At 61.2% G+C, this 13,447-nt stretch overlaps 1 protein-coding gene across 1 annotated transcript in view; it reads right to left on the bottom strand.

The window, feature by feature from the left end:
- CACNG4 (calcium voltage-gated channel auxiliary subunit gamma 4) overlaps positions 1-11,342 on the bottom strand; it is a 51,381-nt gene extending 40,039 nt beyond the window's left edge. Inside the window, exon 1 of the mRNA XM_002696227.6 lies at positions 11,096-11,342. Coding sequence (XP_002696273.2) covers positions 11,096-11,315 — 220 coding nt within the window. The 5' untranslated portion in view covers positions 11,316-11,342. The remainder of the gene's footprint in view (positions 1-11,095) is intronic.
- Positions 11,343-13,447: the final 2,105 nt, after the last annotated feature.

Raw genomic sequence — 13,447 nt, 5'->3', positions numbered from 1 at the left:
TTAATAACCCTCCTAATAATCACAGAGTTAAAAGAATACATTTTTATCTAGTAAATGTCTCAAGAACTTTCAAAAGACTGCCTCGAACAGGAAGAGGGAGAGGGCTTGTAAGCTTTAAATATGGCAGACAAGAGAGGGAAAGGGAGAAATAATTAGAAATACAAGTTAGAAAGAAAGAAAGGGAGCCGGGTGGGGGTGGGGGAGGATGGGCTGGGAGACGGGCAGGAACCGAGGAGCGGGTTTGGAGGACGGGGTGATGGGGGGGTGAAGAACCCAAACAAGGGCCTGGGGCCACACAGCAGAGCGACACCGAGTGGGAGGGGGCGCTGCCAGTGCGGGGGGCAGGCCAGGGGCCAGCAGGCAACGCCCCGAGAAGTAGACCGCCAGGGCCATGGCCGCGGGTGACAAGGGGCCGCCAAGGTGGGAGAGGGAAGGCCCTCCAAATGGTTAAGCCTGTGGGGACGCTCCAGCCCCAGGCATCTGGCCTCGACTCACATGCAGGAATCCGTGGGCAGAAAGATAACAAAAGCTATTTTTCATGCAAGAGGAGTTGGACATCAGGAAAAATCAGAGCCCCTTTGTATGACATGCCAAACTGCTGAAGCGAGAGAATGTCTCGGGTGAGGGCTCGGATGAGAGCGGGGACGGCACGCTCGCCCCGGGGAGCCAGCCCTCAATGTGAGCTTGTTATCGTCCGGAAGCAAGTGTGAGGTGTCCCCCTCCCACTGCACAGCCAGACGAGCTGGTGACACGGCCTTGGCTGGACTGCCCGGCCCTTGGAAGGAAGCCTGGGTGTCCTGAGATGTCCCCAGGGAGTCTTTGGGGAGCCACGGTCTCCTCCCAGCTTGCGGTGTGGTCTGGGGGCTGGAGGTGAGCCGGGCTCCCGCCTCCAGACCCACCCTCACGGGCCCCCCCGTAGCTCCTTGTGCAGGGCGGTCTCCGGGCATTGTGCCACACCCAAGCACCAATGTCTCCACTCAGCTCCTGCCAGCAGATCTGCCCAGTAGGTGTTGTTAATGTACCCATTTTACAGAGAAAGCAACTGAGGCTCAGAGAGAAGGCAATGACTGGTCGCAGGGCTCGCCGCCAGTGGGAGGCAGAGCTGAGCTCAAACTCTGACTCACTCTGGGCCCCGCACCTCACGTCCACCAGCACGTCCTCCAAGGAGCCACTCAGCCACTAGAAATCCCAAATCTACTGTGAGGCAGCTGTGTGCAGAGCCCTGTGTGTTTCCCATCTATCCTCCTGACAACCCTGAGACAGGCCTTTGCAGAAGCACAGGAGGAGGCCCTGCCGTTGGGTGTGTTCTGAGGCTCTGTCCTCGCCGCGTCCTCTCCTCCTGCAGGTCCCCAGAACCAGACAGCAAGCTCCCGGGCCGTGCGGTACTCACTGAGCCCAGCACAAGGCCAGGCCTCAGCAGGGGCCCCCTGACGGCCCAGGGTGCACGCTTCACTCTCTGAGGAAGCACCCGGCCCTGCATTCGCGGGGCCAGGGGAGAACAGGAGCAGCGGCTCCAGCCTCCCCTGCCCTGCAGGCCAGCCACCACCTCCCTGAAGCCTCAGAGCCCATCTCCCCTGCCCCGCCTTCTCCCACCAGTAATCTGGGGGGTGGAGGGGGCATCCAGTGCAAAGTGAAAATGTGGGTTCTCCTCTTCAAAAATGATCAAGAATGTTCCACTGGTGATGACCTGTTACTGGGGCCTGGGGTCTTTCCAGGCCAGTCTTGATGTAAAATGTTCTGGGTTGTGCCCCCTCCTACTCCACCATCTCTGCCTGCCCGAATCTAAGAGTGCCAGCATTTCAGGATCCAAGAACACTTCGTATACTGCCTCACGCATATAAAACCACATGAGAAAGTCTGTGCTCTGCTATTTTATCTAGAACTTTGGCTCAGAAAATACAAAGATCCCACTGCTCTCTGTCCCGCTGCAGAACCGGAGGCGGTGGGTCAGCAGTCATGGCCTGACATCCTGTCACAGGGGAGCCCCTGCCAGCATCCCTCGGTGATGGATGGCGGATGCCCCGCCCCCTGGTCCCGCCCCCCCTGCCCGGTGTCGGGTTAGCCCTCTGACCGGCCCACCAGAAGCCTCCTGTCCCCCACCCCAGGGCAGTCCTCCTTGCTTCTGTGTCTTAGGGAATGGCTCCACTGCCTGGGGGTGTTGACTGCTGTAACTCCATTTTACAGATGAGAAAATGGAGGCTCAGGGAAGCCAAGCAACTTGCCCTAGGTCACAGAGCTGAAGCAGAGCAGGGTTCAAACGCAGCTCTCTCTGACTCCCTCCCCACGCCCCAGCCTTCCTATTAAGCATCACACGGACTTGGTTCAGAGATCACCTGCCCTGAGTCTTCCTGACGGTGAAGCCCCTGGTGGGAGCTGTTAGGTGTCTGGGGCTTTACAGATTGGGAAACGAGCCTGACATCGTCCCATCGATGGCCATCGAGCTGGGGGTGATGTGATCTGGTTTATATTCTTACAAGGTCTTCCTGGCTGCGTGTGGAGAAGGGCTCACGCAGGGGCAGGCAGGCTGGTCAGGACTCTCCTTGGGGAACCCAGACAAGAAATGACAGAGGCTGGGAGCCAGCTGGGGGCTGTAAGGAACCCGGTGGGGATGTGGCGGGGAAGGGGTCTGACCTCATCCCTACGGTGGCGGCCCTGGGCTGAGCACACAGCAGGTCACCAGTGCTTCCTGAGAACCAGTGACTGAGTGGGTGGGAGAGAGGCCAGCTGACTCTGGAGGTGGGAACACGCAGGAGCGTGTCCGAGGGCGAGGCTGCCACCAGCATGCCGGTCCTCGCTGAGTGTCAGGGTGAAAAAGGCCAAGCCAAGTGTTTCCAAGAAAATGAGCCTGAAATCCTGGACCCTCTGCAGGGCCTCCGTGGAGCAGAGCAGTCCCCAAGTGACCTCTCATTGGAGAGTCACACAACCCAGGGGAGTGGAGGGGAGGACACGGGAGGATGGAAGGAAGAAGAGGAAGAAAAGATGGAGGGAGGGGGGAGGAAAGAGGGAGACAGAGGTAGAGAGGAGGGAGGGGAGAGGGGAGGGGAGTGGGGATGAAGGGGGGATAGAGGGAGGGGAGGAGGAGGGAGGGGAGGAGGAGGGAGGGGAGGAGGAGGGAGACGGAGGGGGAGGGGGAGGGGGAGGGGGAGGGGGGATGGAGGGGGATAGAGGGAGGGGAGGAGGAGGGAGGGAAGGAGGAGAGAGGGGAGGAGGAGGGAGGGGAGGAGGAGGGAGGGGAGGAGGAGGGAGGGGAGGAGGAGGAGGACGGGAGGAGGGAGGGGGAGGGGGGATGGAGGGAAAGAAGGTATTGCTTGCCAACCTGACAGCCAAGCCCTCAGCGGCTCCAGGAGGTCAGGGTTAGGACGCACAAGCCTGTCCAGACGTTGGCGGCAGCACTAGGCCTGGGCACAGGTCTGCCAACGCCCGCCCTGATGTTTCCATAGCCGGCCCCCTGTCCTCCTCTGTCCAGCCCCTTCCCCATGATACTGGAGTTCCCGGCTGCAGCCTTGGTGCCCGCCAGGAAACAGGAGGGGGACACGTGGCCTGGGTGCCTGCCATCACCCCTGGGTGCGGCCTTGGTACTAGACCCTATTTCGGCTCTTAATTGAGGGCCTTTGGGTTCTGATTTCACGGTTCACATAAGCCATTCAGTGTGGTTCTGCCTCTGAGGGCATGAAACACGGGCCTGAACATCCCAGGGATGCTCAGCTTCTTTCATTCCTAGACCCTGGAGGCCAGTGAGCCAACCTGGGGCCCCACTCAGCTCAGCTGAAAAGGCTGGGTGACTTATTTTTTCTGGGGAAAACTTCCAAGTTTGAGGAAATAAGGGGAAGGCAAGGTGGTGCAGTGGTAAAGAATCTGCCTGCGAGACGCAGGAGATGTGGGTTCGATCCCTGGGGCGGGAAGATCCCCTGGAGGAGGAAATGGCAACCCACTCCAGTCTTCTTTCCTGGAGAATCCCATGGACAGAGGATACTGGGGGGCTACAGTCATGGGGTCGCAAAGAGTCGGACACGGCTGAGCACACACACGCTGTCTGCTCTGCAAAGACCCTGGAGCTCCATGAGGGGCTCCATGTGGACCCCAGCCCCATTCTGACTCCTCAAGGGCCTTCAAGATGCCAAGGAGCAGGTCGGCAGAGAAAGGCCCAGAGGGAGTGAGGTTCCTTCACCCTGCCGGATACCCAGGCAGGGGCTGGCCCCTGGGTGAAGCTGGGCAGACGGAGCCCTGACCAGGCAGCTCCCACCTGCTTCTGCTCCGGCCCCGTCACTAATGAGCTGTGTGACCTTGAGCAAGGCCCCTGCCCTCTCCAGCCTCGCTCTCCTTTGCTTGCAGAGTGGAGGGAGCTGGCCACACCAGCCACACCCCCAGGCAGGTGACTGGCCCACCTGCAATTCATCACTCATCAAAGGGAATGGGGCCAGGTACCATTCACGCCTCCCATCACCTAAAGCGGACTCCAGGCTGACCCCAGCAGAGATGCTCTCTGCCCCCCACTGACGCTCCACATGTTTTCTTGAAGAAGAGAGAAATAGTGGAGTTCCTATCAGGTGCCGGGCATCAGGTATGCTCCTGCCTGAACCTAAATGACTCCTCCCTTCGAGCAGAGGTCTCCACGGGGGCAGTTCCGCTTGCTCCTCTCCCCGTCGCCCAGGAGACGTCTGGCAAAGTCTGCACACAGTTTGGTTGTCACAGCTTGGTGGGTGGCTTGGTAAGTGGCTTCCAGTCAGTCAAGCCAGAGATGCTGCTGAACCATCCACACTCACAAGGCCTCACAGTGAAGAACAAGCGGCTCAGGGGGTCCTCAGGCCCTCCATCCCCCACGCTCCTTCCTGCCTCGGCCTCGCCCGTCTCCTCCTGGAAGCGCTTCCTCCAGCCCTTCTCGGACAGCTCCTTCCCATCCCCCCAACCAGAGGCCACCCTCCCCGGCCTCCTCCAGCACGCGGCCCGGACACACTCTGTTTACATCGAGCAGTCGTCGGTCCCTGGAAGTGTCAGCTGCCTCTTTAGAACGGCGGCTCCCACACGCTGACAGAGCAGCTGCTCCGTGAGCAGGGGCGGCGTGAGTGGACGAAGGCATGGACATAGGTGTGCCCGGCAGGCCGGGGACACACCCTTCTAGGTGTGGTGAAAGTGCAAGTGTCAGTCGCTCAGTCGTGTCCGACTCTTTGTGACCCCACGGACTATAGCCCGCCAGGCTCCCCTGTCCATGGGGTTCTCCAGGCACGAGTACTGGAGTGGGCTGCCGTGCCCTTCTCCAGGGCATCCTCCCGACCCAGGGATCGAACCTGGGTCTCCTGCACCACCGGCAGCTTCTTTACCATCTGAGCTGCCAGGGAAGCCTATGTATGCCGAGAGCCACTGAACTAAGTTGTCTCAGAGGCTTTCCACCTGGAGAACCAGCTTCCTGCGGGCTCACATCGAGGCCACGCAGAGCCTGCAGGCTGTGGGTGGGGCTCTCTGGGACTTGAGTGGCAGAAGGTCAAAGGTGGGAGGAATGTTCCAGATCAGCCACTTCCAGATGAGGAGACAGAGGCTGCCAGGCTCTCTGACGCCCTGGATCTGATGACCTGAGGTTGCTTCCTACTCTGGGCTTCTGTTACTATGTCCTCGAAGTCCCCAGAGTCCCGGCCATCCGGATGGACACTGGAGATTCATTTTAAAGGGTGCTTAATTTCCTGTTGAACCTTTCTGAAGCCCCTGCCAGGGAGCACCTCCAAAGCCAGGTCTGCAGTGAGACCGTTAAGTCAGGCCGGGGTTCACCAGGAACCCCAGCTCCTCTTCTCTAAGTCAGCCGGCTCCAGCTGGGCTTTTCTTATAAGAAAAGAGAAAGGAGTGAAGGACAGAGGAGGATGAGAGATGGAGCAGGGCGTGAAGGGGAGGCAGACATGAGAAGGGCTGCCAGGGCCCACCCGGGTGACTAGACAGCAGGCACCTGGCGGGAGGAAACGACTCGCTGGAAAAGCCCCCAGTGCTGGCAAAGACTGAGGGCAGGGGTGGAGGGGGTGACGGAGGATGACATGGTTGGATGGCGTCACCGACTCAATGGACACGGGCTTGAGCAAGCTCCGGGAGATGGTGAAAGACAGGGAAGCCTGGTGTGTTGCAGTCCACGGGGGCGCAAAGAGTCAGACAGGACTGAACAAGAACAACCAGCTACAGAGCAGGGAGAGAAGGAAGAACACCGTTGCAGGCTGTGTCCTCCCCAGACCCACGCTGGCGCTCTGCCCCCAGGGTACTCGGTGGTGGGGCTCTGGGCAGTGAGCTGACGCGTGAGGTCATGAGGGTGGGGTCCCCACGAGGGCGTCAGTGTCCTCGGGATAAGGGAGCAGAGCAGAGAGCTCTCCCCGTCCTGAGGACACGGGAGGGGGTGGCCGCTCGCAAGGCAGGAAGCGGCTCTCACCGGGCACCGAGCTGCCCAGCACCTTGGTCTTGGGCTTCAGCCTCCAGAGCTGCAAGAAACACTGTCTGCAGTTTGAGCCGTTCTGCTGACCACACTCTGTGACGGCAGCCGAACTGACTCAGACAGCCCCCACCCCAGCCCCGTCTGTGTGGTTCAAGCACAGGGTTCCCCCAGCAGGTAGAAAGTTGGGCCCACCTGTTCAGCTCCAATCGCACCCAGATGTGGGCAGGCACCCCGACACCCAGGGGCTGGGGCCATCTTAACCCTCACTTCCGCCCCCACTGTCAAAGGCAGATCCTGAAGACTTACACTGCAGAGTTGCTGGCAGTTACACAGACTAATGTCAGGTCCTGGAGGCTGGTGTGATGACTGCTACGAGCAAACCTGGGGGGGCCAGGAGGGGCCAGGGGTCCAGCTGGTGAGCTGGGCGCTGTGCGGAGGCCTGTTCTCTGCCCACACCCCTGCTACTGACTGGACAGGCTGCCCATGAGTCAGTGCAAGAGAAGACAGACGCAAAACAGACAGGACAAGCCTGGAGCAGGGTGGGCGAAGGACGGTATTCAGATCCAAACCTCCCTGAGCGGATCCGTGTCAGGAGCGTGGTGTAAGGCAGGGCTTCCTGCTGACCCGCCGAGAGAGGGTTCCAGACGCAAGAAGTGCGTCCCTGGGGAAGTGGGCCTGGGTGGCGGGGCCTGGGTGGTTGTCACTGGGTGGTCCTCCCTGGCTGGCCTCCCCCTCCCCTGCCCTGGGGCAGTACTGACACCTTCTCTTCCTCAGTGTGCATGGTGAGTGAGGTCTGGGTCCCTGGTGTGAGAGGTGCTGCCTGAGGTGGGGTGGGAAGGTTGCAGGGTCCAGGGTCTCCCCACCTCCCCAGCAGGCGCCTGGGACAAGCTGACATGAAGCAGGCATGGACAACCCCGGCACACAGGCTGCGCTCTGGAGATGTGCTGTGGGCGTGCTGGGGGCAGTCCTTCTACAGGAACCTGGCAGACACGGGGGCGCTGAACTCTGCCAGGACCTTTATTCTGGGCCCGGAGCTCCCTTGACGGCACCACAGTGACTGGGTCCCTCCAGCATCCAGCAGCTCAGCGTGGTCGCAGGTGCTTTGCCAATACGAGCTGCTGCACTCGGAGACCAGAGTCTCCTCTTCTCTTCCTGAATCTACAGGAGGCCCCCCACCCCGTCCCAAGCTCATCGCACACACTCCGGAATGCTTGTTTCTCTTCTACACCTCATCTGATTCCAGGATGCACTAGAGACTGAACAAATGTGGGGTGGTGGTAGCTTTATGGAAAAGCCCACAAAGACTTGTTACTCCTTTCCCACGTCCCCAGCGCTGGGCTGAGAGCTAAGACACAAAGAAGGAAGGGGGCGGAGGTCTAGGGGACAGAGGGAGTGGGTGGCTGGCTGGGGGGGAGCAGGCTGGTCCCCAACGTGGTGGGAAGAGAGAGAAGGGACAGTGTGTGTGTTACGCAGTGTGTGTGTCAGTTGAACATTTTCACTTCCAAATGCTTTCATGCTGCCACAAGCCAGTCTCAGAGCTAGGCTCCTCCACTAGGTAGTCACGTGTACGTGTGTGCTCAGTCATGTCTGACTCTCTGCAACCCCATGGACTGTAGCCACCAGACGCCTCTGTCCATGGCATCTCCCAGGCGAGAATACTGGAGTAGGTTGCCATTTCCTTCTCCAGGGGATCTTCCCGACCCAGGGATTGAACCCTCGTCTCCTATGACTCCTGCAATGGCAGGCAGATTCTTTACCACTGTGCCACCTGGAAGGTGCTTGGTTCTATTTTTAATGGGAAACCAGAAGAAGTTTGGAGAAGGGCAGGATGACATGGTAGGAAGAGCTCTGCAGTGAGACAAAGGCTCCTACCTGGCGCCTCTCGGTGCACCTGCTCCTCCCTGCAGACAGCACCCTCACGGCTGTGCCGAGTGTGCTGTGCAGTAACACGCACAACGTGCACGAGAGGACTGCGACGCTTGCCTAACACGGGGCCGTGGGGAGCCCGGGCTTTGGGGGCGGAAGAGGGGATGTCCGCGTGGTGAGGTGGGAGTAGGTGTTCTGCACACGGTCCTGCCAGACGGCAAGGACGCCTGAGGAACTGAGGGCCGGGCTCTCCTGCCCACAACACCAGCCCTGGGAAACAACCAGGACGCTGACCTGCTGCTTGGGAGATGTCAGCAAACCCTTCAGAGCCCCACAGTCACAACTGGCGCTTTATTAGCTACCTGCTGCAGCCATTCTTCAATTTCAGCTTAGAGCTTTGAGCTTTTCATTTCCCCCATGTAACGCTTTGGAGAACTTTGCTAGAAAGCAGGTGGAAATAATGCCCTGTACCCAAACAAGCCAATATTGAGGAGACCACATCTCCAGGGAGTGCCTGCGGGGTCTCAGCCTGAATGCTTGCTGGCAGGGTGTTGGGGGTCATAGGAGGTGGAGGCTGTTGGACTCTACGAAGTGCTTTTAGAAGATAAGCTGTCAGTTTTCGCCCGGGCTGATGGACTGTCAGGATGATTTGAGCACACCGAGGAATCCTGAACCAGCCCTCCCAGCCCTGGGTGGGTCCAAGGATGTCCTGGCCCTTGGGGGTGGGCTGGTTTGGCCCCCAGAACCCCTGAGCTCCTGGTGGTAACAGAGGCAGCCCCACTCTTTCAGTAAAGTCCCCCAGATGGCAACACCTCACCCTCCCTCTGCCAGTGGAGCCAGCTGCCCAGATCAGCTTGGGGCTCTCTTGATGAACATCGAGTGCAAACGGCTCGAGGCAGCTGGCAAGATGCTAAGTGCAGCATCAATCCTAATTAGGATGAGAAATTAATAAAGGAGGCATGCGAGCCAGTCTGCAGAGGCCAGGCTTGCCGGTGTGAAGAAGCGAGTTCCAGTTTTTGACAGGAAAACTGGAAGGCCTGGGGTCAATGCGTGGGTGTGGGTGACCACAGGGGGATGGCTTAACAGGATCATATACATACCCAGCGCCCAGCAGAGCCTGTGAGTTAGAGATCGGGGCCGGCAGCCTCCTTCTGTGTCTAACTCAGGTGCTGCGGCGGGGAGTGACGTGGGTGCGTCCTCCAGATGAGAGGAGTAGGTGTTCGCGATCTGAGCAACTACACCCCAGGAATGATGTTTTTCAAAAGAAAAGAGGGGGTGTCATCGTGAGCCCACAGAGCCTTCTGGGGCTTTTCCGGGGCTGTTTCCCAAACTATTGATTGCACATTCCTGCTCTCAGAAGACTCCACTCGGCCCTGGCAATAAGCTTCAGGCTCAAAGGGCAAAGCAGCCTGGGCTGGGAGGGGATGTGTGTGGTGGGGAGGCTGTGCGGGGCAGAGGAAGAGGGAGGGGGGGGCGGGATTCCAGGCGAGAACAGGCAGGATGAGGAGGTGCAAGGCCGCCTCACCTGGCCACCCTTCTCTACACGGCCTCCGTGACCACGACCCCAAAGCCAGAAGAAGGGCCACCTCTTCCCGAGCTCCGCGCTCCTCCACGAAGACCCAGCCACGCCGGACTCTGCGCCGGGGCTGAGGGGCTGGGGCCGCAGCCAGAGGTCGGGCTGAAGGCGAACTTCCCGACCCCCCGAGGGCGGAGCGAACACACGGGAAGGTTACCAGGAAGAAAGAGGAGACTGTTCGAGGATCGTGGGGAGGAACCCTCCCCCAGCTCCTCACCCCTTTTCCGACCTGAAAGCCCAGAACGAGCGGGGACCGTCCACAACCCGGCTGGGACCCCGCCGCCCGACGGCCACCTGTTAGTGCAAGCTCCGCAGCAGGGCCGGCGGGAGGCGCTCAGCTCCGGCGCACGGCGCCATTGGCGGGGTCCCCCGGAGCGAGCGGTCCCCACTGCCCGGGGGCACCCAGTCCCGGCCCCCGGAGGCATCCATCCTCACAACACCTACTAGCTTGCCCGCCGCGCACCTGGGGGAGCAGCGTCGCGTCCCTCCTGCCCCGCCCGGCGGCCACGCCCCTCCAGGCCGCCCCTGGTCCGCGGGTAATTGCAGACCTCGGCCTCGGGACCTGCTCGGGGGGACTTGGTGACGCTCCCCATCCACTCGCCTCCCCACCAAGCGGGCAGGAGCGGCCAGCGGCCCCGGGAAGAGTACGTGGCGGAGCAAAGTCTCGGCAGACATCAGGCTTGGGCGACCCGGGTCTCCCAGACCCCCTCGGTGCCCAGCCCCCACTCCCACCCCTCGGCAGGGCCCGGAGCGATCTCGGAGCGGCCCTCGCGCTCCCCGCCCCCGGCCGGCCCCGCCCCAGGATGGCCAGTTCCCATAGCAATCGCACAGACACCGGTTGCCAAGCAACCTCTCCCCCTCCTCCCTCCCCTCCTCTCGCGTCCGCTCCCCCCAGCCTCAGCCTCCTCCCGCCCCCTCGCCAGCCTCCACCTCCCCTGGGGGCCCCGGCGCCGCTCCTCGGGATCGCTCTGGTCTCGGGCTGCGCGCGCGCGCGTGAGTTTCTGTGTGTTTCATTGTGTCAATGTGCGAGGGGGTGTGCGTGTGCCAGTGGAGAGTTTGTGGGATCCGTGTGTTTGGGGGGTCCCCCGTGGCCGCGACGGGACCCGCCCGCTCGCTCTGGCTCCTTTGTGTCTCGCGCGGAGCCAGTGCCGCGCCCACCCGTTCCTGGCCGGCGCCCGGAGCCGGGTGTGTGTGTGTGCGCGCGTGTGTCTGGGCGCGCGCGCGGGGTGGGGGGGCCGGGCCGGCCGTACCTTCGATGCAGCACACGCGCCACAGCCCCGAGTGGGTGAGGTCGCCGCGGGTGCGGCGGGGCGGGGGCCCGTCGTCCATGGTCAGGTTGGTGCCGTTGCAGATGTGCGCGCTGGAGTAGAGCCAGTAGTCCGTGCCGATGGCGATGGCCATGAGCGAGAAGGCGGCGAAGGCTCCGGCCGTGGTCAGCAGCGTCTGCAGCCCGCGGTCGCATCGCACCATGGTGGGCGCCTCATAGCCCGCCGCCCGCCGGCCCGGCCCGCCGCGCCCGCCCGCCCTGCTCCCTCTGCGCGCCGCGCCGGGGGCGCCGGGGCTGGGGGCCGAGGCCCGGGGGGCGGCGCCGCGCCGCGCGCTCCGGCCGCGCCGGGGCTCAAACTCAGAGGCGCGGCGGCGAGTGCGGGCTGCGCGGGCCGCCGGGCGGGCTGGCGGCGGCGACCGGGGCTCCTCCCTCTCGGCCCGCCCTCCCCGCGCGGCCAGCGCCTCCGCCCCGCGCCCTCCGCGCCGCCGCCGCCGCCGCCGCGCTCCCGGCCCGCGCCCCGCCGCTCGGCGCCGCCCCTCGAGCCTCGGCCCCGCCGGGCGTGCGCTCCCGGCTCTGCGCGCCCCCCTCCCCGCCTCTCCGCGCTCGCTGCGGCCTCTCTCCCCAGCTCATTCACATCCCGAGAGCTAAGGGAGCCACTGTCCGGTCCCCAGGAGGAGCGCGGGGAACCGGCGTTGCCAGCCTCCCGGCTTTCCCAGCCCAGGACACCCCATCTTCCTTAAATGGCCCTGGGGACTCTTTAATAGTGGGGTGTGTGTGCGCGCGCTCCTGTATCCGCCGCTTCGCATGCACATATCGGCGCCTTTACCTGGCGATGAATGTACAGGCGTGAGCGCGGGAGTGGGAGAGTTCAGGTCAGATTTCCAGAAGCACCAGATGTGGGTCGCGGCCGGGAGACGTGTTCCAGGCCAAGCCAGGCCCCCGCCCCCCTCCCCCGCCAGGTGGCTCCTGCACCCAGTGGGCAGGGTCTGGAGGACCCGACTCCAGGGCTGAGGCAGAAGGGAAGTGGCAGCCGGAGGTCCTTCCGGAGGGACACCAGGTCCCTGTTTGAGGCCGGATGGGGCGGCCGTGGTGAAAGCTGCGTGACCCCCGCCGTTGGTTTCTGACGGTCCTTTACTGCCAGTCCAGAGGGCCCCGTTTGTGCTGGATTCAAACATCTCCACCCACCGCTGGCTCCCTCTCTCCCCAGCTCCCCCTTCAATACCTTTATCTCTTTTTTCCCTTTCACTCTACTCGAGCTTAACTGGCTTTCCTCACCTCCTCCCTTTATTGCCAGCCTCTGCCTCAGGCCCTGCTGACTTCACTTAATTGCCTTAGCTGCTGGCAGGATTCCAACCTGGACAAGCTCCCTTCTCCAGAACCCGCAAAGCTCCTCCTCCATTAAGACCCAGGTCGGAACTCTTCCCTCCAGGAAGCCCTTGGGGGCCAGCATCTGAATGTCCAACCTGCCTCTGCTTCCTTCCCTCCCAGAGCCCATGTGGTTCTCTTCGCTGCCCCGCATCCTGTGGGAAGCAGCATCCTGTGGGAAGCAGCCCTGGACCCCAGGAAGGTCTATGGAGAGCGGCTCTCTTCCTGGAAGATGCAGATTTCACCCTCTTTTTCCACTTTCCGTGGCCCCTACGACCCAAAGAAAGTTAATTACCCCATGCTGGAATTACTGGTCTCTCTTCCATGAGACTATGAGCCTTTCCCAAGTCTGAGATACATGAGACGTGTTTAATCAAGAAATATTTCCTGCCCCCTGGAAAATGACATTCTAATTGGGGAAAATAGAGCATATAAATAATAGGAGGAAATTCCAAGATGAGACTGGTTGCATTAATTACCATTTGTCGGTCCCTTCTCTGCCTTTGGGTGTTTGACTTCTTCCAAGTCTCAGAGGACAAGAATCATCTATGTGTATTTCACTTTCACCCACCTGCCACCTGTGCCCAGGGTGTCTGTGAAGGTGTGCGCTAGGTGTGGGACGGCTTGCTCTGGGCCAGAAGAGGGTTACCGACCTGTCCCTAACACCCACAAGGATAATTGCTGGTTCTTGTCTCAGAAGCTCCCAGACATGTGGGTCTCAAGACTCTCTTTTCTTCTTCTTTCTCTTCTCTCTCTCTCTCTCTCTTTTTTTTTTTAAAGCAGCAAATCTTTGCTTCAAATTAAATCTTCAAACAGAAAAGTAAAGGAAAGTGAAAGTCACTCAGTTGTGTCCAACTCTTTGCAACCCCACAGACTATACAGTCCATGGAATTCTCCAGGCCAGAAGACTGGAATGGGGAGCCGTTCAGAACCTTCTCCAGGGGATCTTCCCAACCCAGGGATCGAACCC

This window comes from Bos taurus, chromosome 19, assembly GCF_002263795.3.
Source record: "Bos taurus isolate L1 Dominette 01449 registration number 42190680 breed Hereford chromosome 19, ARS-UCD2.0, whole genome shotgun sequence".
NCBI lineage: Eukaryota > Metazoa > Chordata > Mammalia > Artiodactyla > Bovidae > Bos > Bos taurus.
The sequence above is the reverse complement of the archived record's forward strand: the minus strand, read 5'-3'. Positions and strand labels throughout refer to the sequence as shown.